At 37.0% G+C, this 25,857-nt stretch overlaps 1 protein-coding gene across 3 annotated transcripts in view; it reads left to right on the top strand.

Moving 5' to 3' along the window:
- The window catches only part of LRRK2 (leucine rich repeat kinase 2), a 128,971-nt gene that overhangs the window by 34,198 nt on the left and 68,916 nt on the right, over positions 1-25,857 (top strand). For all 3 annotated transcript variants that reach the window (XM_070410425.1, XM_070410426.1, XM_070410424.1), the window contains exons 13-19: positions 32-156; positions 4,177-4,289; positions 14,046-14,190; positions 14,328-14,467; positions 16,520-16,648; positions 16,723-16,893; positions 24,079-24,337. In XM_070410425.1, the coding sequence (XP_070266526.1) occupies positions 32-156; positions 4,177-4,289; positions 14,046-14,190; positions 14,328-14,467; positions 16,520-16,648; positions 16,723-16,893; positions 24,079-24,337 (1,082 nt within the window). The remainder of the gene's footprint in view (positions 1-31; positions 157-4,176; positions 4,290-14,045; positions 14,191-14,327; positions 14,468-16,519; positions 16,649-16,722; positions 16,894-24,078; positions 24,338-25,857) is intronic.

Genomic DNA, 25,857 nt, shown 5'->3' with positions numbered 1-25,857 from the left:
TTTAATAAGCATTTCAATCTTGTATCTCTAGTAACATTTCCCTGGATGTAATGGCGGCAGTGGCCCCCAAAATAATAACAGTTATGAAAAGTCACGGGACATCATTGTCAGTGCAGCTGGAGGCACTTCGAGCCATTTTACATTTTATGCTTCCAGGTAAGCTACATAATTGACTGTGGGAAAGATAGCAATTTAAATGGATTTTTGTCTTCTTACAAGTATGAACTTTCTAGGCAAAAATTAAAGGGCCATTTTCTGCCTAACGAATGCAATTCTTTCCACTAATCCAAAATAAAGGAAAATGATGTGGAACAGATTAATGTATAAGGAAATTTAATAAGAAAGTTCAATAACTTATTTACACAAGAAATAATTACCGTGCAAATATTTCCAAGGAGAGTATCCGTCTTTTAAGAAGTCTTTTCTATTTCTGTTGTCATCACTGAGTCGAAGTTATTTTTGTTTTGTTTTTGTCTGAACTATAAAAATAGCTAACTAATTTCCACGCTTCTTCTCTTGGCTCTTTTTATACCTTTTACTCTGTTGCTGAATTAATCTTTCTCAAACAGAACCATGTGATTTTTACTCATTAACCCGAATAGCTCCCATCTCCTCCCCCCTTCTACCTCCTACTTACATCTATTATGACCTGTTTGTCCTTCAGAGTCCATTCAAAACATCTGCTCCTCCATTCATTCAACACATATTTATTAAGTGCCTCATGTTCTAAACATTGTGATGGCTACAGGGTATGAAAGATAAGTGTACTATTTTAGAAGCATAATTGTACTATTTTAGGAGCTCAGAGGTACATGTAAATAATGAATTTTCAGACAGTGGGAGAGGAGCTGTTATAGACCTTTGTATAAAGGTTACGATCCTACTTGGAGGGATAAAGAATGTATGCAAAGGAGTAGGTCAGAGACTGTGATGTTGCAATGGAAGGGTGAGCAGGGCTGACCTGGTAGAAAGTTCAGGAAGGACATTTCAAGCAGAAGGAGAAAGTGCACCATGTGGTTTGCCGTAGAGGAGAGCAGTGCCTGAGGGCGAGTGTGGAAGGACAGGCACAGGCCTGGAAGTGTAGGGCCTTGAATGCAACACTGAGAAACTTGTGCTTTATTCGTGGAAGTCAGTTCTACCTTATTAAAGGTGGTTAAACTTGTTGTGTCATGACCAGGTCTGCAGTTTATAACAATAGCACAGTGTACAGGCTGAGGGGCATGGGGAGACCCTGGTTACAGGGATGTAGGGTTGCAGGTGATGATATGGTGGGGGCCCAGCGATGGAGGAGAGGATGAAGGCATAGGAGATACATTTGGCATGACTTTCTGATCATTGATACCAGGGATATTACTTTTTTTGGTTCTATAAAATTTCCAATTTTTTGGAAGCCCAGTTTTTTTTTCCTTTTGAAATGAAATCCTCCTAAACCTACCATTACCATACATTTCTCTATTAGGTAAAGGCTTAATCATCTACTTTACTCTATGCTACCATATCATATTGACACTCTACCACACCATGCTGCACCATACCTTACTGTACAATACTATAACCTATCATACCGGTCTATATATCTGTTAGTAACTGTGGTATCAGTACCCCTGTAGTTTTGAGGTTAAATATAGTTCTGACTTGAACATGTTAATTTAAGGTGCTTTTAAAATATCTGAATGTACATGCAATCATTTATTAACCAGACCATATTCATAGTTCCTTAATTGAAACAAAGATGTTCATTATAGCAAGTTTGTATAATTCACCATCCAATTTAAGACCATATATATTCTCTGGTGTTATGGCTCTTCAATTTCTTTCAATCTAGTATTGTTCAATTCCTCCCTTTTAAAAATACCATTAACTTATTGAAATGATTGAGCCAGTTGCTTTAAAAAATAATAATCAAGACCCAGTTATTTTAATAAAATATCATTTGGCTTGTTCTTTCTTGACTCATGTCAGTTCTAGTGGAAATAACATAAAATTCTTTAAGAAGGGGCATAGGTAAATTGGAAAGTGCATAGAAGAAAGTGATTAGTAGTATAAAACCACATCCATAATACCAGTAAGAGGGGCTGAATCTGTTTAATTTGGAGAAGAGATCATTCAGGAGGATACAAAAACTATATTAAAGTCCCCTCATTTATAGCTAATAACAATAATACCTAACAATGTGTCAGGCATTATTGGAAGTGCTTTATGTATATAAACTTTTTAAATTCTTGCAGCAGCCCACCAAGCAGTTGCTACTTTTTGTTGTTGTTGCCATTTTACAGATGATGAAACTGAGTCAAAGATGCAGATGTTTTAAGGTGACATCGTATATAATGGAGCCAGATGTTCAACTGCAGCCTGACTCTTGAGTAGGCACTTTTAAATACACATTTGTGCAACTACAGTGTATATCTAAAGCACTTTGCTTGAAACCCTTGGGGGTCTGGAGATGATTCAATTATGGATTCTGCCCTCATTAACTTTGCTATCCGTACAGTTTAAAGGGCTATTATGTGGGAAGGAAATTAGATGTATTCTGGATAGTAGAACTTCAGTGATGTAACAGAATCCAGAAATGAAATTTATGGAAATGTTTATTTGGTCTTCATAAAAGAAAGATGTCTAATAAGACTTGTTACATGTGCCATGAAGTTTTTACTACTCAACAGGCCTGCTTTTTCTTGGCACATCTGCTTGTGATGTAATAGGCAGCCTCAGAGGTTAATGTGGTTTTGGTCACTGAAAGTGAGTCACAGAGTTTAAGTGACTTTTCCAAGATCCTACAGCAATAGCGAATGTCAGAACTTGTTTGAATAAATTTTAAAATAAAGACTGATTTTTTTATTGACGCTATTACAGATTTCTCCCGTTTTCACTCCTCTCCTACCCCCCCCCCCCACCCCGGGCCTTCACGACATTATTGTCTGTGTGCATGGACTATGCATTTGTGCATATATGTTCTTTGGTTACTCTCTTCCAGTTCTCCCCTAGCCCCCAGTCTCTGAGATCTGTCAATCTGTTTCATGTATTCATGCCTCTAGTCCTATTTTGTTTGTCAGTTTATTTTTTCATTAGATTCCACATATAAATAAGATCTTATGGTATTTAAGCAGAAAAAAAAGAGAGAGAAAGAAGCTGTATTCAAATAGCTAGAAGAATTGTGATGCTAGAAGGACAAATATTGTGGATGGATTGTTAAAACAAATAAACTGAATTAAGCAAAAATGTATTTGCTTGGCAATATGCAGATGATACCTAATAAAACAATAGAAAAAAAAAGAGGGCTGCAAATTCCAGGAGTCTGAGAATCCAGCCTGGCTTATCCACAGTGGTATTCCCTGCATCTAGGAAAATTTCATGATATCATAGGTACTAATTGGTAGCAGGCATTCATATATTTGCTAAAAAATGAAACACTATATACAGCCAATTTATAATTTGTGTTAATACAATTTTTAAAAGTGAAAGATAAATAATTGGTTATTAATAATTATTTTTATAGTCTCAGGTTTTGGAAACCTCATTCATTCATAATAATTTTACTTAATATTCTATTGCATAATCAATTCTTTAACGTCCAGGTTTTTTCTAACAGTTTTGGATAGTTTAGCTACAACATAGCTTAATAAGGCATATGTTTCCTTTAAATAACAATGTACAGCCTAAGGGAATTTTTCAGAAAACTCTATGCTCTTTCCCAGCATAGCACTAAAATGCAATCTTTATTTTTTCACTATTATTTCAACTGCTCTTTTTGCCTACATTTTATATCTGACCTTTTTTTCTGTAGTCCAAATAAATTTTAACTTTTCTCAAGTTGTCCATTGTTGCACAAAAATCTTCTAGCTCCTTGTATGAGTACAGCCTACTCATACAAAAAAGAGATTGTTTGCCACAGAAAATTCCTCAACCAAAATAACTTCTTGCTTTTTGCTCCTTTCAGTAAACATCCACACTCACTGTATTTATTTTATATTCAATTATGAACTACTTTTATAAATTGCTAAGTGAGGCTAGGGGTTTTTTTTTCCTTTGGTAAAAAAAAAATGTATTAGAAAAAAAGTAAAACATGTATATTGTTAATTATGATCATTCCTAGCAAGTGACAGTCTGTTCAGCTTAAATCTTTATGAGAAAAGTCTGTATATATGTACCTATCTATGTATGTATTTTTGCCTTTAGGCATGCCAGAGGAATTCACAGAAGATACCGAATATCAACACAAGCTAAAAATGGTTACAAATCAGTGTTTCAGGAATGATATTCACAAACTGGTCCTGGGATCTTTAAACAGGGTAGGTACAATATAGATTTTCTGCCTTTATACTATTAATCAGGATAGGAAGTTTGGGGAAATAAGAGGCATTTTTAGTGTAAGTTTTCTATGTTCTGTTTACTCTGATAGTAGGAAGTTCTGTGGTTAGAGAAGTTGTGTGGTAAGATGACAGTAGGGATACAGGAGTGAAGAGATGTGCCATTCCCGCTGAGATAAGTATACTTTTAACTACAACGATCAACTGTGAGTGTGCTATCAACCCCTGGCTTGGACAGGTTCTTTTGATTGCTAGTAACATAAAGCCACTCACGTTTGCCCAACCAGAAACAGAACTGAAGAGCCAGATACACTGCTGAGCCTCAGGGGTGATGTCGGAGCTATGGCTGCTGTTTTCTCTATCTCTCCTCCCAGCTGCTTGTCTTTCTTTTCTGGTCCCATTTCAAAAAGTTTGGCCCATGAAGACACATGTGGCACAGCATGGAAGTCTTCTTCTATTGCCTTTGCTTGCTTTTGTTGCTCTCCTCAGGGATAACCTCTGAAGTGGTTCCGTGTGGCATTATTTCTTCCCATTTTTAGGTAGTTACATATCTATGCACATTTATGATAATATAGTATAATTAATATAATCAGTAATCATACTAAGTATGAAAAGAGGAGAAGAGCTAAATTATGTTTCTATTGTGCAAGGCAAAGGTATTGATGGAATTAAGGTGGTTAGGAAGTTGAACATAATATAAATTGGTTCTTTATAAAAGATGTAAAAGAGTAAAGAAGTAAAGAATGATTAGGGTTAATGCTTTTGTGAAAGGAAGAGAGCAGAAAAGGTCATTAATGGAAATGATTTCATGTGATTTAATATACTTTGAAAAATGTCATGAATTAATTAGAATATAGCCTGCAGAGCGATCTCCTTTACAAATTCAATTTCAACTGAACTTTGTCATGTAATTGTGACATATTTAAAGCATTTGTACTTAAACCTTAATATGATCCTTGAATATAGCAATATAATAGGTTGAATTTGATTCTAGGAATATTTGATCAAAGTAAGGATGTGGAAGGAACTGTGTTAGGCATCGGGAAGCCAAAAATGAATACATTTTAGTGCCCTCTGTCATGGATCCCATAACCCAGTGAAGGGAATAAAGGCATGCATGAAACCAGTTGTTCTACATGAGCATTTATGAGCTCTCCTAGCTTTATGAACAGGATTCTAGGAACTTAGAAGAGCCGGCAGTTCGGTTTTTTTCATGGCATGTGTTTGTGAGAAGCAGGAGGTACCAGAAACGCCTTAAGCTAGCTCTGAGTCTAGTTAGCCCACGTGTTCTAAAGTTATTGAATATGAGTGTGATAGAATTGACAGTGAGGAGTCAAGAGACCCAGATCTGCCAGTAACCTTGAAACCAAGAAATCAGTCAACTCCTATGTCTTACTTTTTAACAATTTTTTTGCTATATAATCCCAAGAAAAGTGGTTGAGAAATCTGTCCACACACTTATTTTCCATACTAACATCTGAGTAATGATACACAACATTTCCCTAAACAGTGACTGTCATTTGGGAGTAGGGAGTTAAGGTCACGGGGAAATAGAAATGGCAATGTTTCCTTTAAAAAAAACCTTCCCTGAATTATTCCCCTGATGCTTCCCCATGGTTAATAAAAATGCTCTAAAAGATAAATGTTTTTAGCTCTAAAATTCTGTGATTGCATGTCTCCCGCTGATTAAAAGTTACAAAGCATTAGAGATTTTAGGTCCAAATACTGCAGATGCAGTGAAATGAATTATCATTAAAAATAAGTTTGTTCTTGGAGAGGAGAATTCCAAATAAAGTAGAACCCAAAGTTCAGCTATGATTTTAAAAACAAAGGCAATGAAAAGTGTTTATTAAAGTGAACCAATGTTAAAAAAAAATGAATCAATGTTTAAATACCTATAATTCTAATCACAGCCAAACTGAAGTTAAAAATCTGTCTGGAACATTTATGCCTGATCCTTTTAGCTTTTTCACACTTGAAAACGTCCCGTCATCTGTTGCAGGGAGATCTATTTGCCCAGTATTGTTTCGGGAGAACAAAGTAGAAATAGACCCTGCATTTTGGCTAGATGTGCTTTGTATGCAGTGGCATTGCCACTGTCTTTAACCAGGGCACTTAGAGAGTTGAACTGGTCTTCTGATTAAATGGACACATTAAAAGGAGCTTGTGTGCTTCTCAAAAACCTTGAAGCAATATGTACTCAGTTTCAATATCGAAGATACTTATTTCAATTGAAAATAATATGTAGGGAAAGAAAGAGCCCATTTACAAAAGTAACAACAACATAAATCACATAAGAGTAAAGTAAAAACTTTACAGAACTAAAGGAAACTACTGAGAGGTATGAAAGAGTTGAACACATAAAAATCTTTTTTTGGTAAAATGACTAGTTTTTAAAACAATGAAAATTGATCTATATGAACGCTTAAAAGAAATAATAATAGTATTTTTTGGAACAAGACATGCTGGTATAAAGTTTTGAAAAAATTAACTAAATAACTAATATGCATGAATAACCAGGAGAATTTTGAAAAAAATAGGATAATTAATATAGCCCAACTCCAACAGATAATACAATGTATTATAAAATTTTAGTAATTAAAATGGTGACATTGGCACTGGAGGTCATAGATCAATGCCACATAATGGTGATTTAGAAAACAGCCTCAAATAAAAATGTGCTGTTTATATAAACATTCCCCCAAATTGGGAATGGAGGGGAAGTAGCTAGCTCGGTAATTGTGTTGGAATAGCTCAGTCTGCAGCCATGTTGGGAGAGCAAAGAAAGTTTCATATTTTCTCTACTCATCCTGCCAAAACTCATTACAGCTGGATGAGATTTAAAGGTAAAAATAAACATATGAAAAAGGTCTCAAGTGTAATCATTATTAAAGAAATGTAAAGTTAAAAGTTAATTATGGGGTTAATTTAGTAATACATATAATTCAAACAGACAGGTTTTCTGACCAGAACGCCACTCTAAGAATTTATAATAATGATACACTTGTACAAGTACGCCACATTTTTTTTAACCCAAGAATGTTCATTGTGGCATTATTTGTAAAAAGAAAAATGTGGCAACAAACTAAATTCTTATGCGGTCATCATTAGGGCCGTTTGCCAAATGTTTCCAGTTCTCCAGCCTTTGGGGATTCTGGCGTGGTATTTATCGGCTCTCTTGTGGTTAGGTTGGATTATGTAACTAGTTTTGGCCAAGGAGTAGTAAGTGGAAAATGTATGTCATTTCTACACCCAAACATTTAATTACTGGTGAGAGCTCTCAGAGCCCCTCTCCCGCACCGTGACCTGCAATGTGCATGATGGTAGTTGCTCCAGCAGCAGAGGCCCCTGTGTGATTGCAATGAGCAGTCACACACGTGAAATATGGGTGAGAAGTGAACTCTTTCTATTTTCAGCGTATGAAATTTTTGGATTGTTTTATAGCTTAATGTCATCTATCCTGGCAATGCACTGCCTATCAACAGATCCTAATTAAATAAATTATACCACTTCCAAATTATGTAATTCTATGTAGAGACTAAAAACAGTTAAAACTCTTCTTGTGTTCCTGTGGAAAATCTCCAGTTTCTCATGAATATGAACATATCTCCCAGGTAACCCATTTTCTTTCTTTCATGTATGTAGACACTATTTGCACTTTTTGATGAAATTAGTGTATGTTCTCTCCCCTCCCCTCTATCACTCAATGAGAGCAGATTATACAGTATTTGCCTTCATAGCTTTGACTGTACCCAATGTTCTCATAGTTAAGTTTCTGGGCCCTGGAATTAGGATATCTAGGTTTGAAGCTAATACAGACTAATGTACCCTAGATACGTTACTTAAAGTCTCAGTTTCATTACCCATAAGACAGATAATAAATGTTTTTTTCCCTTAGGGTTATTATGAAGGTTTTTCTGAGATAACTAATGTAAAGTACTTGGTACAATGCTTGGAACATAGTATATACTCAGTAAATGTTAGTTAATGTTACCTGTTTTCTCACCAACTTTTTTTTCACTGACTTACAGTTGCCCCTGTTTTATTTAAATTAATTACAATGCTAATGCCAGCTTTATAGTGGCAAATGTTTTATCATTTATGATAGATGGATGTTTTATTTTCTTCACACTAAAATGTCAATTTGTTTCTATGAATATATTTAATAGGAAACATTTAAAAATGAGGCAAATATTTTATATTAAGCATTTTCCTACTGTTTAGTTGAGATATTGTATTAACTTTAAGGCAGAAGTTTCTGTGGTTTGAGATGAAAATGATCACCTCATAGAAAATTCTATATCGATAAGGTTCATAATATTTACATTCAGCTTTATAACCATTCTTCCAAAATTTGTTTTCACCTTATTCCTATAGTTATGTAGATTCAGTGTTCACTGCATGTCCTTTTGTTATAGATTTTGCATTCATCTTTCAGTTATGTGAGTTTCTTTAAAAAAGATTTATTGCCTGAACATTAGAATGTTTCTATGGGTGGTGTTGTTTTATATTTGGACTCCTGAGAAAACATTTTAGTTTGTTGTAAAATATCGGGGTTTTATTTGTATGCATTTCACGGTCTTCTAGTACTTATTGTTTTAGTGGAGAAGCCTGAGACCTGCTATATTTTTATTTTTTAAATGATGATGTTTTTACCTGTCTGCTCAAAGGAATACTTTTCATGAAATCCACTTTACTAGGATATATCTGAAGCTTAGTTCTAGGCTATGGTGTCTTCTTTCAAGCTATACATTCAATCTCCCCTCCTCCTTCTGCCCCCCTGCCCCAAAAGTCTTTTCTGAATTGCGGTTGATTTAGTTGGAAGTTAGGTAAGAGGCTAGCCTTAAGCCCGCTAGCCCTCTCATCAGAGAAACCATTTAAATTATTTCTGTATTCTCTGAAAAAGCTTGGAAAATTGTGGAGCGTACATGATAGGATGTTTCCAATTAATGTGTGTAGGTGTCCTTCCTTTAGAACTTCCAAAGATTTCATTTGGTCAACCCTTGCTAAGTATAAACTAGTAAATAAATTTTAATCCCCATTTGAGCTGTAATGCAATAAATCACTCTTTTTAAGACATAGCATTATATTAAGTGAAAAAGTTTATTGTAGGCTTATGTATATTTTTTTCAAATTTACAAAACTGTCCAAAATTAAATAGCACTATTTTAAATGATCAAATAGTTTATTTGAGCTCCATCACATGTAATAATGTGATATCCTGAATTATCCTTTTGCATAGACATGTCAGATTTCCTGTTGCATGTCATTGGTCATCCTTGAATCACATCTGAAATAGTTAGAAATTAGGGGATCTCAAGGTAGCAGAATCATTAATGTAGTAGAAACTTGTTAGAGGTGATGGTATTAAGGACGGGAATAGGTACTTTATAAATATCAGCTTGATTTAATTTTTAGCATAAAAATAAGCCTGTGGTGCATTTTGAATGTAGAGCAGGGCCAACTTTGTGGGGCCCAGTGCAAAATGAAAACACAGGACCCTTGTTTAAAAGTGATTAAAAATTTCAGGATGGTGGCAGCAGAGTATTGGACAGAGTGTGGGCGCTCCTAAGCACAGAGCCCGAGTGCCTGCACAGGTGCACACTGTGAAGCTGGCCCTGCCGAGGAAGCAGGAGTGACGGTACCACTAGTCAAACAGAGCTCAGAGTAACAAGCTCTTTTTTTTTTTAAAGATAATAACTTTTTGGCTTTGAACATCTGAGTTTAAGCTTCTGATGTCAAGCAAAGAGAAATGTGGGCTGAGAGCTTAAAACAGTTTGCACTTGTACCTTGAGTTATCAGCTTAACAGTTTCTATCTCAACTTTTTCCCATTTATAAAGTAGGGCTAATAATAGTCTGTCTGCATTATAGGGTTGTTGTGAAGATCAAATGAGTTAATATATGCGAATGTCTGGCACATAGCAAGTGCTCCATGGGTTTTTGGCATTATCCTCGTGGTTGTGGCTATTGTTGTTATGGTGACTTGAGGTTGTGTCATGGTGGAATCCCCTCCATGAAAAGAAGAGTCATAAGAAAAGAACTTTGGACAAAGTTAATGTTGAAAGAAGAGATTGTAAAGAAGAGGGGCAAAAGAATGGCTTTAGGGGCATATTGTGCCATGGAAATCAAGGGAGGGAAAAGCAGCAAGTCAGTTACTAAAGGACTTTTTTTTTCTTTGAATGGTTTGAATTCAGAGTGGTCAGGACAGAAGTCTGATTATAGGAAACTAAGGGGTGGGGAGAATGTGGAGTTAGTGGGTATAGACTTTTCTCTTAATAAGTTTAGAAATGAAGGGAAGTGGTAGCTTGATGGAATGGAAGACCGATTTAAGTATGCTCTGTCTCCCACTTAGAAGAATTTTTTTATCCGAGGAGAATGTCAGCCCCAGGCCTGAACTGTGGACATCACTCAATGTTTATTACACAATGAGTAATTTCACCCTCAAAAGAACCCAGCATTATTAGGATCCTTCAATTATTTTATTTTATTTTTCAGTGACAGTTGACATTTAATATTATTTTATATTAGCTTTAGGTATGCAGGATAGTGGTTCGACAATCATAATGTACAAAGTGATTCCCTGGATATCTCAAGTACCACCTGGCATTAGGATCATTTTAGAGGTGAGGAAGCCGACAGATACTGAGCCATCCCTCTAGCTTCAGCTTGCACCACTTTTAAAATTTTTAATATTTTTTGAATAACACTGTCTGAATAAAGACCACTTGAGAGAAAAATGTTATGTAATTCATTTTAATGGTCCTCAAATTCATGGAACTGTTAAGTGATGAGACAGGATTTAAACTCAAATTTAATTGGCTCTAAAGCTGGCTTACTACCTAGGGATTTGTGAAGATGGAAGCAATGGCAGGAAAAAGGGAATCAAGGCTAGAAGTGTCTTGTAGAAATGCTAGATGAAATGATGTCCCACTGAGCAGTGAGTGAGGCTAAGGAGGAGAGGTTCTAGGTATTTTCATCACAAGCATTCTTTTGCCACGAACATCTTGGCTGCAAGCATTTTTGCTGAGTGACAAATTGGCTCAAAGGCAATTTCTCAAAGATAAAATAACCAGTTGGCGGTTTGGTTTACATTTGACAGACAATGTATTTTAGCTAGTTGTGGGTTTGGTTTCAATTCTCCATTGACTAAATTCTTGCAGTATCCCCATTGTTATCCCATATAATAAAAGCCTAATATGCTAAGTGTCCAGTTGTCTGGTCGTCCGTTCAACCAATCAAAATGTAATATGCTAATGATATGCTAAGGCCGCTCAACCGCTCACTATGATGTGCACTGACCACCAGGGGGCAGATGCTCTGACTGGTAGGTTAGCTTGCTGTTGGGGTCTGGCTGATTGGGACTGAGCATGATGGGCCAGACATGCCCTGGAGCCCTTCCATGGTCCCTCCCTGGCTGGCCAACCTACCACATCCCTCTGGCCCCAATCGTGTACTGGTGGGGTCCCTCAGCCTGGCCTGCGCCCTCTTGCAATCCGGGACCCCTCAGGGGATATCAGAGAGCTGATTTTGGCCTGATCCTGCAGGACAGGCCAAGGGACCCCACTGGTGCCCAAATTTGTGCATCGGGTCTCTAGTATTATATAAAGCTTAGCCCAGTGGTTCTCAACCTGTGGGTTGCAACCTCTTTGGGGGTTGAATGACCCTTTCACAGGGCTCGCCTAAGACCATCAGAAAACACAATATATAATTACATATTGTTTTTGTGATTAATCACTATGCTTTAATTATGTTCAATTTTTAATAATGAAAACACATCCTGCATATCAGATATTTACATTATGATACATAACAGTAGCAAAATTACAGTTATGAAGTAGCAACGAAAATAATTTTATGATTGGGGGTCACCACAATATGAGGAACTGTACTAAAGGGTTGTGGCATTAGAAAGGTTGAGAACCACTGGCTTAACACTCTAATGGTCTCTACAGTAAGGAGTAGACATGGTGATCCTAAAGTAGTGGATGACAAGTACTATATATGAGGCCAGATTGCAAAACCACATGTAAAGCCAGATTTTATACTATGTTGGAAAATGGTAATGTAGTTTGCAAATCCTTTGTTGTGCACAGTCATCCCTTCCACCATCAACACCAAAAGTTTACCAAGCTATGGCAAATAGGAAAGGTGTGGCTACTAATTCTCAACAGTTTCAAGAGCATTAATTTTTGTTTCTTTGAAATTGATCTCTCTCTTAAGGAAGGAAAAATTAGTACCTAAAGTGAAAAAGTGTGAAGCTAAACAAGGAGACGAATCCACAGCCTAAAAAGTACAGTATAATACTGTGAACGAAAGACTTCCTAAACAATATATGTTCATTTTTCGCAATTAGGTTTTTAAAATTTTGTTAATTTTTCATGTTTTATTTTGTCCTTTTTAGTGTCTCTTATTTTTTGTTATTTTATCTTTCACGGTGAAATTGCCCTATAGCCAATTAGTTGTGACTCGAAAATGTTTTCAGCATTTACAGTAAACACGCTTAGGTCGGGAGATACCAGACATGTGGAGGAGAAGGGCACAAGGTGAGAACATGATGCTTAGCCACACCCTATTCACAAAAAGATGCTGAATGAGGACAGTTGCTAGGCACTGAGGGACTAGATTGGTAAAGGAATGAACATCTGTTCTTTAACAGTATGGGTGGGAGAATGGTGACAGGGTAAGAGGTGTTGGTTGAGAGGTTTAACACCTGGCTTGAAGCTACTTTAGCTCTATGGTGACCTGTGCTGACATCAACTGGAGATTTGGAGTGGAGATACCATGAAACCAGTGTCCGTGAAAGGAAAAGTCCTGAGAAGGATAACATTGCCATTTTTTTGAAAGGAAAGCTATTTATTTGGTGGACATGTGCATCATGGTAGAAGTTAGGAGAGCATCATGGAAAAGCAGAGAGGATCAGTCTAAGAGTTAGCTATACGTCACCGATGTCAAAGTGGGGGGAGAGGTATGGCTGTGATTGTCATGTATTTGGAATCTGTGTTGACTGTGTTATTCTCAGTCAGTATGATGGCCTGGGAAAAGAAGTGGCCTTTATTAAAGAATATCGTAAATAATGACAAATCACCTGGAAGAATTGAGATGAAAGGTTGGAAGTGGATTAAGATCCTGGGCTTTGAAGGCAGACACATTTATGTTCAAGTCTCAGGCCTGACACTTTTTAGCTGTGTGACTTCAGCTCTGTTCCGATGTCTTTAAAGTTTGGTGAATCTATTCCATGAGGTGGTGGAGGGGAAATGAACAGATAAGGCATGTAGAGCACTTAAAGAGTAAATTCTCAATTAGTATTTTCTATAGTGACAAGCAGCATTGCGTTTTCCTGGTTAAACATGCAGGCTGTGGAATCAGACATCCCTGATATGGTCTTAACGTAGCAATTTACAATCTGTGTGACTGTAGGAATAGTTATTCAAGCCCTTTAACCATTTGTAAACTCATCAATGAAGTCAGTAAAGTATGGTATTTACTAAGATTATGAAAATGCATGTAAAATATTTAGCACAGTGCCTGACATGGAACAGGTACTCAATATGTACTGAAGTATTAGCTTTTTAACCTTAATAACGAATAATAGTAATTATTAATATGAGGCAGAATCAAGGATATTAATCTTTATTTAGATACTTTATATTTGATCAGTCTATAACTGGCATTAAATAAATTAGTACTAAGGACTCATTTTTAAAAGCAAGTATTTTGAATTGTCCTTTTGATTTTAGTTCATTGGAAATCCTGGGATTCAGAAATGTGGATTAAAAGTAATTTCTTCTATAGCACGTTTTCCTGATGCCTTAGAGATGTTATCTCTGGAAGGTGCTATTGAATCGGTGCTTCAAACACTGCAGATGTATCCGGATGACCAAGGTTGGTACAATTTGAACGCAGGGTTTAAAGTAGATTTTTATAGGCCTTTAGCTGCTGGTGGGGTGTCTTTAAAGTTTTTTCTTTAGTTTTGAGATTTAAAACACTTAATATTGTTTATTTTTCCCCTATTCTTCTAGAAATTCAGCGTCTGGGTTTAAGTCTTATAGGATGCTTGATTACAAAGAAGAATTTAATCCTAGGAACTGAGAATCTGCTGGCAAAAATTCTGGTTTCCAGTTTGCAACGATTTAAGGATATTACTGAATTACAGACTAAAGTATGTGCATTATCTTGAAGGGAATTTGATCTTGTGCAGATTTCTCTTTCAGAGCTGTTGGTATAATTCCCACTTAGTGGAGATATTCTAGTTAATTGAAAACCATCTATCATTTTGTAATATTTTAATTATAGAAGCGGAAGAGAATTGGATTGAATCTCTAAAGATCCTATGTTTCTTCATTAAATCTCCAAGATCAGCTTGTTTATTTGCCATTTGTCTTTTCCATGGAAGAGCAGAGAGTGTGCTGAAGAGATTCTAGGTAGCTGAGCTGCATTTGCTTAGAGTTTGTATAAATAGAAGTTATAATTATTCTGAAGTTTGTCATTCTCTGTGTTTTGTTGTGGGCTGCTTACCTGTAGTATTTTTGCTCCTTGAATTTTTTTCTTGCAGTGAAACAATATTAAAAAAAGTTTTCATCAAGCAACATTTAAAATATGATATATAATCAATCAGTTTTTATGAGGAATCCAAGCTACTGCCTTAGGGTTAATTAAGGCAAGATTTAAGAAATACATTCTTTCAAGTTATTTTTCCCCCCTTTCGAATGTTGGGAAAACAAATAGTTTCTTTAAGATTTCTGCCGTGGTTGTGGTTTTCAGTAATGGAGTTCACAACTTTCATAAACCATGCTCAGCAAATAGTTTCACAAATGGAAGCATTGACCAGGAATAAAAATGTCTCGGCTCTAACCTTTGCAGAGACATTATTAGTGAATGAGATAATGGATATAAAGTTTTCAATTATAAAGTGCTGCTGAACAAACAATATTCTTAGATTAAAAACAACAATGTGCTTTATAAATATGCTCTTTATAATGTGCCTCTACCGAGACTGCTTAACGACAAGGCAGAATTGGTTAAAAGTAATCCAAGGGGAAGTATATGGTTTTGTGCAGGTATGGGACTCTCAGTGACTCAGTGTGAAGTCATCTGGGCATAAATTCTAGGATCCCTATAGTAGAGGTTGCAAACTATTGACCTCATGCATTCAACCTGCCAACATACTTTATTTGGCCGGTTCAGTGTTTATATGTTTTTAATTTGAACTAGGTGCCTTCTGCACATTCATTCGCATTACCTGCTTTGCCGCTGCATTTGAGTTTGCAGGGACCTCTGCTATAAGAGGTGGGTGGACCACATGTCCCTTAGACCTGCATAAATTAAGATTATGCCTCTTATCAAATATTAGGAATTATTTATAGGAACTCAGCATCTTAAGTGCTCAAAATAATTATTTTAATATTTTGATGATCTTATTAATATATGAAATTGAAAGATGTTAAACATCTAAAAAGTTAAGCTGATCTTTGGTGAGTTTACTCACACTAAGTAATAGAAAAGACAAAAAAGTTCATTCTTTCCTTCAAATCTCGCCTGGGTGGAGAGCCCAGAACTCTTGGAAATATGTTTAGGTGGTTCTAAAAAGGAATGGCGTGACTGATCAGTTCTTTATAAATAATTTGCTTCAAGGATGTAAACTTCAGAGTGCCTTGAGAGCTTCTCTCAAATACACTGAACGTGAATGAAATCCAAGGGCTCACATTTGTCTCTGAGGTTAAAATTTTAGAAGAAAGCGCAAAACGTTGGGGGAAATGCTGGGTTATCTATGAAACCCAATTGCAACCTCATAATAAAAACATAATTTTACTGGCCTATTTGGGTCTGCAACACTGCAGCCTGTGATGTTTCCATCCCGATGAATACCTGGCTTGCATCGTGTAGCAATAGCTTCAGTCAGGGATCTTTAAAAGCTAAATATTAGCGAATTAGGAGTTTTTCCTGCTTTGCTAGACAACGGTTGGTTAGCATTTTATTTTTTGTGTGCCTGATCTGTTTCTTAGTAATGAGAGAGCAAGATGTATTTATAGGATTATTTCAAGGTTTGTAGCTTTAAAGTACAAACCCCCCAAATAAATCTACTTAGTTAAGCGAACAACTCAGGTTTTTAGTATCAGATACACCCTTTTTTATATTATTTATTTATTCTTTTTTTTTTTTTTTTGCTCATAATTGCTTATGTTCCTATTATTATTTTTGGTCACACTTGCAGGGATTTCAGACAGTCTTGACCATGCTGGAACGGTCAGAGTCTTTTTCCAAGCTGTTGGTGCATTATTCCTTTGACTCAGTAATATTCCATCAGATGTCCTCCAGTCTCATGGAAAAGAAGGATCAACAGGTACCAAGTTTCTCCCCTGTGTGCTAACTGTCATGTATTTAGCCAACTTTAATCCTTATTTCTATTCTTTTTAGTTTCTAAACCTTTGTTGCAAGTGCTTTGCAAAATTAGCCATGGATGATGAGTTAAAAGGTGTGATGCTAGAGAGAGCATGCGATCAGAATAACAGCGTCATGGTTGAATGCTTGCTTCTATTGGGAGCGGACGCCAATCGAGCAAAGGAGGGAACTTCTTTAATTTGTCAGGTAAACTTTCAAGACGACACTTGTTTTATTCTGTTGACACTGCCACTGTATAGCTCTTACTTACATCCCATTATTCCTTACTACAGAATTGGCCAGTTTACTGCACAACTCCTTGTGATTTGTAACAGGAGTTTCGTTTGTGGAATTTCAGAGGTAATAGGGTCCTTAGGCATTGTTGTCAAATCCTTCATTTTACTTGTCTACCTACTTTGTTAGGTTGATTAGTAACTTTTCAGATGTTCTCCTGTGCATCTCTGTACACATTGTTCAGCAGCCACACTCCCTCAACCCATGGCTTTATTTGGTATTGATCATTTTTCAACCATTTTGTCTTCATTTTGTATTTCTTTGCCTAGAAAGTTCTCCCCTCAAGTTTATTGCATTGTGGCCTTGTAGGCTGGTACCAAACACTTCAGGGGTCTCATTCACATCCCCTGAAATTGCTCCCCCTCAGTTGTGTAGCACTGTGGTCCTGCCTTCCTTCTCTCCCTTCCCTCCTGCACTGAGCAGACACATCTATTTAATTGTTCTACTTTCCTTCAATTTCTAACACAAATTCTCTTTCCTGGATAAAGCCCTCCTCACACTCCCCGACCTCCAGACAAAATAAAGATTTACTTCTGAAGTCCATGACAATTTATGTACACCTCTTGTACCTCTTGTGAGTTGTCTGAAAGTAGAAATGTACAATGTCCAGTTCTCAGTATGATTCAGTAAGTATTTAGTAAAGTGCATTGCATGTTTTTAAAAGTCTGTGTGTGTGGTATAAATTTTGGAGTCTCTGATAGCATTCAGGTAGTATCATGTATATTTTCTAGAAATTTAATAAACAATTCTACCAAAGCAATTATGTAATGATTTAATATATATTATTAGATGACCAGCAGAGTACTGTTTTCTAATTATCTTTAAAGTCTTTATTTAATTTCTCACTTGCCTATGGATTCAAATCAGTTTTTTCAACTGTGAGATTAAGTTAGTACTAATTAGCAATCTGCATAAAAGAAAACTAAACCTGTTACTCATTTTCATGCATAATTAATTTAGGCATTAAAACCAAATAATCAAATTTAGTCAAAAATTTTAAAGCTAGCAACATTAAAAAGAGTTGCTTCTCTATTTTAAAGGTAATTAAATCATTCCCCTCAATAATTTAATGTTTTTATTGTGTATCTCTTCTGATATGTGCAGATCATTGCATTAATGTTTTTGGGTATTCCAAGAACTTAGAAGAATCTTCCCCTTCATTTTTTTTCATTGGGAAACAACATACCTAAAAGCACCTGAGTGCAGGTACTCTACATTTTCCATAGGAAGTGCATTGTACTTGTCTCTCAACTTAACCAACCCTTTCTATACAAAAAGCTTTTTTTTTCTTCCCATGTTCTTTTAAACTTAATCGCTTATATATTATCTTTTATTTTTTTTTTAAATCAGATCTTTAAGTGGATGAGTGTATTCACTTTAAAGAATTTGTCCTAGTTGTCAAATTTTTTAGCCTATCAAATAATAAATTGTGATTAAATATGTGGATAGATTGATTGAGCATACCTTATTGTGTACAAGTGCAAAATGAGATAATCAAGGCTGTTTATTATTTGGCAATGCTGCATATTTAAGAACTAATCAGAGTAAGGGTGATTCTTGCTAGGCTTTCTGAGGAGATTTTATGTTGTAACTAGAGACCCAGTGCATGACATTCATGCACTGCAGGGTTGGGGGGTGGTCCCTCAGTCCAGCCTGCGCCCTCTCACAGTCCGGGACCCCCGAGGGGTCCTTAGTGCTTCTGTGGAGGTGGGAGAAGCTCCCGCCACCATCGTTGCACTTGCCAGCCGTGAGCCTGGCTTGTGGCTGAGTGGAGCTCCCCTTGTGGGAGAGCACTGACCACCAGGGGGCAGCTCCTGTGTTGAGCGTCTGCCCCCTGGTAGTCAGTGTACGTCATAGTGACCAGTCCTTCCACTGTTTGGTCGATTTGCATATTAGCCTTTTATTATATAGGATGGGCATGATTGATAGAGAAGAATATGGAAGATTAATTCTGGGTATGAAAATGCATGAATAGAAACCTGAAGATAAAACTCTTCAAATCATGGTGGGAAGAATAAGTATAATGAAGTCTGAATAAAAGTATACACACTTTTGTGGTATTCATGACACCTGGGCACCGCTCTGTGTTCTTTACACAATTTAACCCTCATCACATCCTTAGGAGTGGGTCCCAGTTATCTCCATTATTTGGGCAGGAATTGAGGCACAGAGATGTTAGGTGAATTTCCTGTTAACACTTCTCCTGGTAAGTAGTGCCTCCTGAATGTCTGGTTTAATTTTTTTTATTTTATTTTAGAGTTTGACAGAAAAATTCTTTAATCAAAACAAGTTTACATGTTGACATTTACAGCTTAACTAGAATAATCTGTACAAATTTTGATTGTATTAGACCAAACAGATGTAATAGCAAGAGTTCCTTCAGAACAGTGAAACTCCAATTACTGAAATAAGTTAATAATTGATGATAAAAAAACTATCGATAGATAAAAACAATTATCCAAGAAGTCAAAACATACAATGCACGGCACATGCAAACACTGACATATTAAAAGCCCCTTTCCCATATTGATAGTTTCAGAGAACTACTAAGAACTACCAACTGACCTCCTATCAAATTATCTTAGAAATGCCATCTGTTAAGTGACCCTTAAATTCTGTGTGTAAACCTCGGTTCAGCCTGATTTAGTCCATATACGTGAATATGCAGGCTATCAAAAACCACTCCTTTGTCTTCTTGCCTCAGAGCAAGTAATGTTCCCACTCTTTGCAATCCTGTCACGTGCACCACACAGAAATAAAAATCCCCTCTGATATAGCCATGTTTTCACATAGGTTAGTTTTGTTATATGGTATTTACTTTTATTTATTGCATAAGTATCATGGGTTGTTCTCCAATTAAAAAGATACTACTTAGTGACTTATTTATTTTTAAATATATTTTATTGGGTTTTTTTTACAGAGAGGAAGGGAGAGAGATAGAGAGTTAGAAACATCGATGAGAGAGAAACATCGATCAGCTGCCTCCTGCACACTCTCCACTGGGTATGTGCCCACAACCAAGGTACATGCCCTTGACTGGAATCGAACCTGGGACCTTTTAGTCCCCAGGCCGACGCTGTATCCACTGAGCCAAACCGGTTAGGGCATGACTTTGTTAATGAGAAAGGCAGGTGTGGGTGGGTGGGAAGAGATTAACCAAAGAACTTGTATGCATAATATGCATAACCCATGGACACAGACAATAGGGTGGTGGAGGTTTGGGGTGGGGGGTGGGGACGGGCTATAAGGGGGTCAATGGGAGAAAAAGGGGGACATACGTAATATTTTCAACAATAAGGATTTTTTTAAAAATTCAGAAATATCTCAAAAACTTAACTTTTACCCTGGCAGGTGTGGTTTAGTCAGTTGAGGGTTGTTCCATGCACCAGAAATGAACTTTTATCATTTAGTTTTCAGTTTCAGCTGCTATTGCCTGTAAAGGACCTTAGGTGGCTGAACCTAGAGCCAGGCTCATTCCCATATACACCCACTCTGCTCTCTGCAGGAAAGCCATGCGGCTTCACTGAATTCCTAGCCACGGAACTAAATTACCCTCTAAAGTTAACATGGGTTTTGTGCTTTGTAGAACAGTTTGGTTATCAGACAAAAAGGCATAGAGACCACATATGGTTACAAAGCAGCAGGATGATGTAGCACAATGTAGACCATGGTGAGATAAACTTTAGGGAGAAGAAGGGAGGAATGATATTGAAGTAACATTTATCGTGAAAATGCATAACTTCTACAAAACCCACCACAGTCTGATAAATTCAAGGTTTGAAAAAACTATGCACAAAGCTCATGATAGTTGGGAAAAGAGGAAAGGTTTCTATAAGTAGTCATTTTAAAAATGTAACTTTTTTCTATTATCGAGTACACAGGAGCATACACACACTAATTGAGAATATTCTCCAACCACTGTCTCAGAAGCAGTTCGGCATTTCCTAAACGGATTTCCCTCACATTTACTGTATAATGTAGCTGTTACTCCTGCACAAGTACAAGTACGCAGTGTTTCCTTTGAAACAAAGCCCACGGGATTTTATCCCTCAAACAAGTTTTAAACATCAAAACCGATGCTTATAAAAACTTAAAATTTTCAACAGTCTGAATATTTCAAATTAAAACTATTACATACTTCTCAGATGTTTTTTATGTTCCAGGTGTGTCAACTTCCTTATCTAGCGTAGAGTCCTGCGGAGATATTTCAGTCTCTCTCTGCACTGAACGGCTTTTTCCTACAGCCGCCGCGGCTTTGCCTTCCTCGTTGCTGTCTCCATTACGTTGTGGTTGATTTCTGTCTCGAGCATCAGATCCTCCATGCAGAATCTTTGAACCTGTTTGCTCCTTTTCGAGACTTTGTTCCCTGGATCTTTTCTTCCCTGGATCTTTGGTTTTATTTCCTTCCTCGTGCTGTCTTTGTTTGGCAAGAGATTTATTCAGCACTCCTGTGATTACAGAATCTCCTTCACCAGCCAAAACGTGTTCTTAAACTTGCTGTACAACATTGTAGATGTTTCCATGACAATCCGACTCACTTTGAAGCGCCATTTTTTCCCCCTAGTGTTGTAATCACCTTTGTGTTTCTGAGCTTGTTGCATTGTGAGCTGGTGATGCAAGTGCATCCAAGGCCTCAATACACCTGTCCGCTGCTTTAATCTCTTGTCTACGCAGCAGATTCATGGTAATCGTGTTGCTGGGTTGTTCATTCAGTCTCAAATGCTTATTTCAAATATTTGGTTTGGATTGCTGGCTGCATTAATTACAAATTAGAAGATGAGATAGAAGATTTCAAAAGATAATAAATTATACTTTTATAAACTGATTATATTATAAATTTTCTTGAATTATTATTTAAATATAAAACTGTATTTATGAGCAGTGCTTTTTCCTCTCATGAAGTTGAAATTATTTTTATGATTTTCTTTTGTTTAATATACTTTCTTTTTTTATATATATTTTATTGATTTTTTACAGAGAGGAAGGGAGAGGGATAGAGAGTTAGAAACATCGATGAGAGAGAAACAGCAATCAGCTGCCTCCTGCACACCTCCTACTGGGGATGTGCCCGCAACCAAGGTATATGCCCTTGACCGGAATCGAACGTAGGATCTTTCAGTCCGCAGGCCGACGCTCTATCCACTGAGCCAAACCGGTTAGGGCAACACTTTCTTATATCTCTCTCTCTTCATGGCACCATGTGCATAAAGTCAGTGTGGATTGTTTGGGTCCCCCAAGGACAATATCCCTACAAAAATGTATTGAGCACCTTCTATGTGGAAAGCACAGTTCTAGATAATTAGTAAAAAATATGAAAGGTGTTACCTGTTTCAAGATGTTTATTTTTTTCTAAGTGGATATTGTGAGAGGAGAGAGGATAAAACATAAATCATCTTAATACAAAGTGAGCAGTAAGTGCCATAACGTAGAGATAAAAGTTGGCTGGGCTGCAAGAGAAGGCATTTGTAATTGAGTTTTTTGGCCCTTCTCTCTCTCCCTCACTCCCTTTTACCCAAATTCCCTATGGGCCCTTAAAGAGGATTTTAGTAATTTTTCTAGTTAAATTACATATATTCTTAGGCATTGCACTAGGCTACAGAGGTACAAATTGAATTACAATAGCATTCATGCCTTTCGTTCTAGTTGTAAAACAGATGGGCCTGTCTGGTTCAATGTGCTAAGTACTATGTGAAACAAAGTGAGATGGGAGCCTGGAGGAGGCAGGGGGTGTGTGGCCCGGGAGGTTGACAGCAAGGACTCACTGTGCAAGAGACGTTGAAGCTATTCCTTGAAGAACGAACCTCTTTTTGTTCATTTTGTTGGTGAAGAGCTTAGTTGAGACACTTAGGCAATAGAAATAGCATAAATGGAGGTAATGAGATTTGAAAAATTGCAAGTGATGTTTGGGGGAATCTGGAGCAGAGGGGTTTTAGAATATTTTTATATTGGACCGTACTTGGTCATATCCACAGTAGAAAGGTACTTTAGTGGCTGTAGGGAGAATATGTTGAAGGTGGGTGATGCTGGAGACTGCTGACCTGGTACTTCGGATCTTAGGGTCTTCTTTCCTTTTCTCTTCTTCTCTTTTCTTTTCTTTGTCCTTAATTTTGGGTAATGAAAGGTGCACAGGCTTTGGAGCTGGAAGATTTGACTTTAACTCCAAATCTCTTATCAACTATCTCTAAAGGTTTGGACAAATCACACATGTTTTCTAAATATTAATCTATAAAATGGGTAATCATTTCTGTGGCATAGGGTTTTACTTTATTTTATTTTTTCTTTATTGATTAAGGTATTACATATGTGTTATTGTAAGGATTATAGATCCTATCTGGACAGGATTCAGCACAGTATCTGACATATAATATTTCCACTATCTGTGACTTTGAACTTCTATTTGTCAAACACTCCATTCCATGCCTTAGAGAAACTGTTCCTGAGCAGGGCCAGTGTGCTGTGCTTCAGGCAGTGTAGGCTTCTCTCTGCTTACAGTGGACACTAGCTTTTGTAGCACTAGTGAGCTAACCCACCTGAACACAGCTCTGAAAATGCAACACTCGAAGGAAGGTGGGAAGCTGAGAGACAAGATATATCTTTGTGTGATAATTCAGATGCTTGTCCACAGGAGTTGAGGAAAACCAGAAATGAGTGATGTCTGTCTTTTGCACATGGCATTAACGAACATTATAATATTTATATTCTGTTACAAACGAAGACGGGGCAGTAAGCTTTTACTGTGTTGAGGAACTAGTATGCCAGATGTCTTCCAATGAAGAAACAGATGCCCGGAAAGTGTAAGCCTCACTTGCACTTGCGTAACTTCACGTTTATGAGCTTCCATATTATATTGCCTCTCTCATGATAACTGACTTCCATGTGGCAGATTATTCGATTTATGCTACTCTGATAGGGATGGTGCTAATCTTTATTTTCCTAGTCTATTTCAAGAATGGGGTTTGCCTTATTTTATTTTGTTTCTATCTAAATTTAAGAGTGTAGAGAAAAATGACACCAGCTTCAATGTCCCAGTCTCCCAAATGGAAGAGATACAGGCTTTTAGTAAGCTTGTATATATATATATTTTTTTTTTCTTAATAGGTGTGTGAAAAAGCAAGCAGTCCTAAACTGGTGGAACTGTTATTGAATAGTGGGTCCCGTGAACAAGACGTACGAAAAGCGCTGGCAATAAGCATCAGGAAAGGCGACAGCCAGATCATCAGTTTGCTCTTAAAGAGACTTGCCCTGGACCTGGCCAATAACAGCATATGCCTCGGAGGATTTTGCATCGGGAAAATCGAACCTTCTTGGCTTGGTCCTTTATTTCCAGATAAGACATGCAATTCAAGAAAAGAAATAAGTAGGTATTAAAAGGAACACTTTGTATGTCATATTTTTAGTTGTATTTTTTTTGTCACTAATCTTTTAGTTTTTCTTCTAGATTGGTGCAATGTAAGCCAAAAATATTGTAAGGGTTTGGGTATCTTTTTCTTGTCATGAAATGCTCAAAAGTGACGTTATATTTAAGTTTCTTATGACCCAGCAAATGCATATTTTATAAAGATATAAAGATAGTGTAAGACTGTGGGATCTTTCTGAGGGGTTACTTTTCTTTTTAATATATTTTATTTATTTACTTTTATTTTTTAAAAATTTTAATTGATTTCAGAGAGAGACGAAGGGGAGACAGAGAGAGAGAGAGGTGAAACATTGATGTGAGAGAGAAACATCGATCCGTTGCTTCCCATACGTGCCCTGACCAAGGATGGAACCCGCAGTCTCGGTGTGTACCCTGATTGGGAATCGAATGCGAGATCCTTCAGTGCACCAGACGACACTGCAACCAACTGAGCCCCACCAGCCAGGACTTTTATTTATATATTTAATTTTTATTATAAAAGTAATTCATACTCATTTTAAAGATAGGGAAACAATCATAAGGAAGAAAATAATAAGTTATCCCTCATAGGCAATGATGTAGACTTTCCCCTATACTTTTTATTTGTTTATATATACATATGCATTTAAATGTATATGTAGTAACATATATACTTTCATTTTCAAGTTAACATACTATTGGTTCCAATATTGTGTTCATTATTGGAACTAGTCAATACTTCTAACTCTAGGTAAGGCCATAACTGCCAAGAAAACGCACCTCTGAGTGTTAGGATACTGTCTTGGGATGTTCCCGGCTGAAATCTGACACTGGCCCCATATGTGGAGGCCAAGGAGAGGCAGAGGAAAGAGGCAGACTGCCAAGATTGATCCCTGGCAGGTTTAATGAACAAGGGAACTTAACATACGAGGCTTGTCTGGGCAACTGCAAGATGAGTAAATCTCCACACCCACCTGCCAGAATCTTAAAGGTTATGTACAGGTCTGACCTGGTTCCAGTCACAGATGCAGTCCAGGTGGTTTCAACAACACCTACTCTCTCAAAGGCTACATCTGTGGGCAGCTCCCACTGTGGGCAGGATGGGCAGGATGTGAAATCCAAGGACAGGGAGAGGGGAGGGGCTTCCGATGGCCCCGTCCAGCTCATGGATCCACCAGCAGAAATGTCCTTTTGATGACCTCCTCCAACATTTACTGTGTATTTTAATTAAGGATATATTCTCTCCATATTTTCAAGTAAATATATATTTTGTATATATTAAGTATAATGATGACAAGTTATCATGAACCTCTTTAACATTAGTCTTTTTAGCTGTCTCTCATTCACTCACACTGAGTGTATTTTTTTCAGTATTTTTCTTTAAAAAAAAATCTTTATTGTTTAAAGTATGACAGTATTTTAAAGCGTGACCTCCCAGCTTTTCCTCTGTGACCTCACCCCCATGCCCACTCCCCTCCCCGCAGTGGTGGGACTCTCTGACT

The sequence above is a fragment of the Myotis yumanensis genome, unplaced genomic scaffold, assembly GCF_028538775.1.
Source record: "Myotis yumanensis isolate MYYU_CA2020_CCGP unplaced genomic scaffold, mMyoYum1.0.hap1 SCAF_3, whole genome shotgun sequence".
NCBI classification, from domain to species: domain Eukaryota; kingdom Metazoa; phylum Chordata; class Mammalia; order Chiroptera; family Vespertilionidae; genus Myotis; species Myotis yumanensis.
This window is presented reverse-complemented; position numbering and strand designations above follow the sequence as displayed.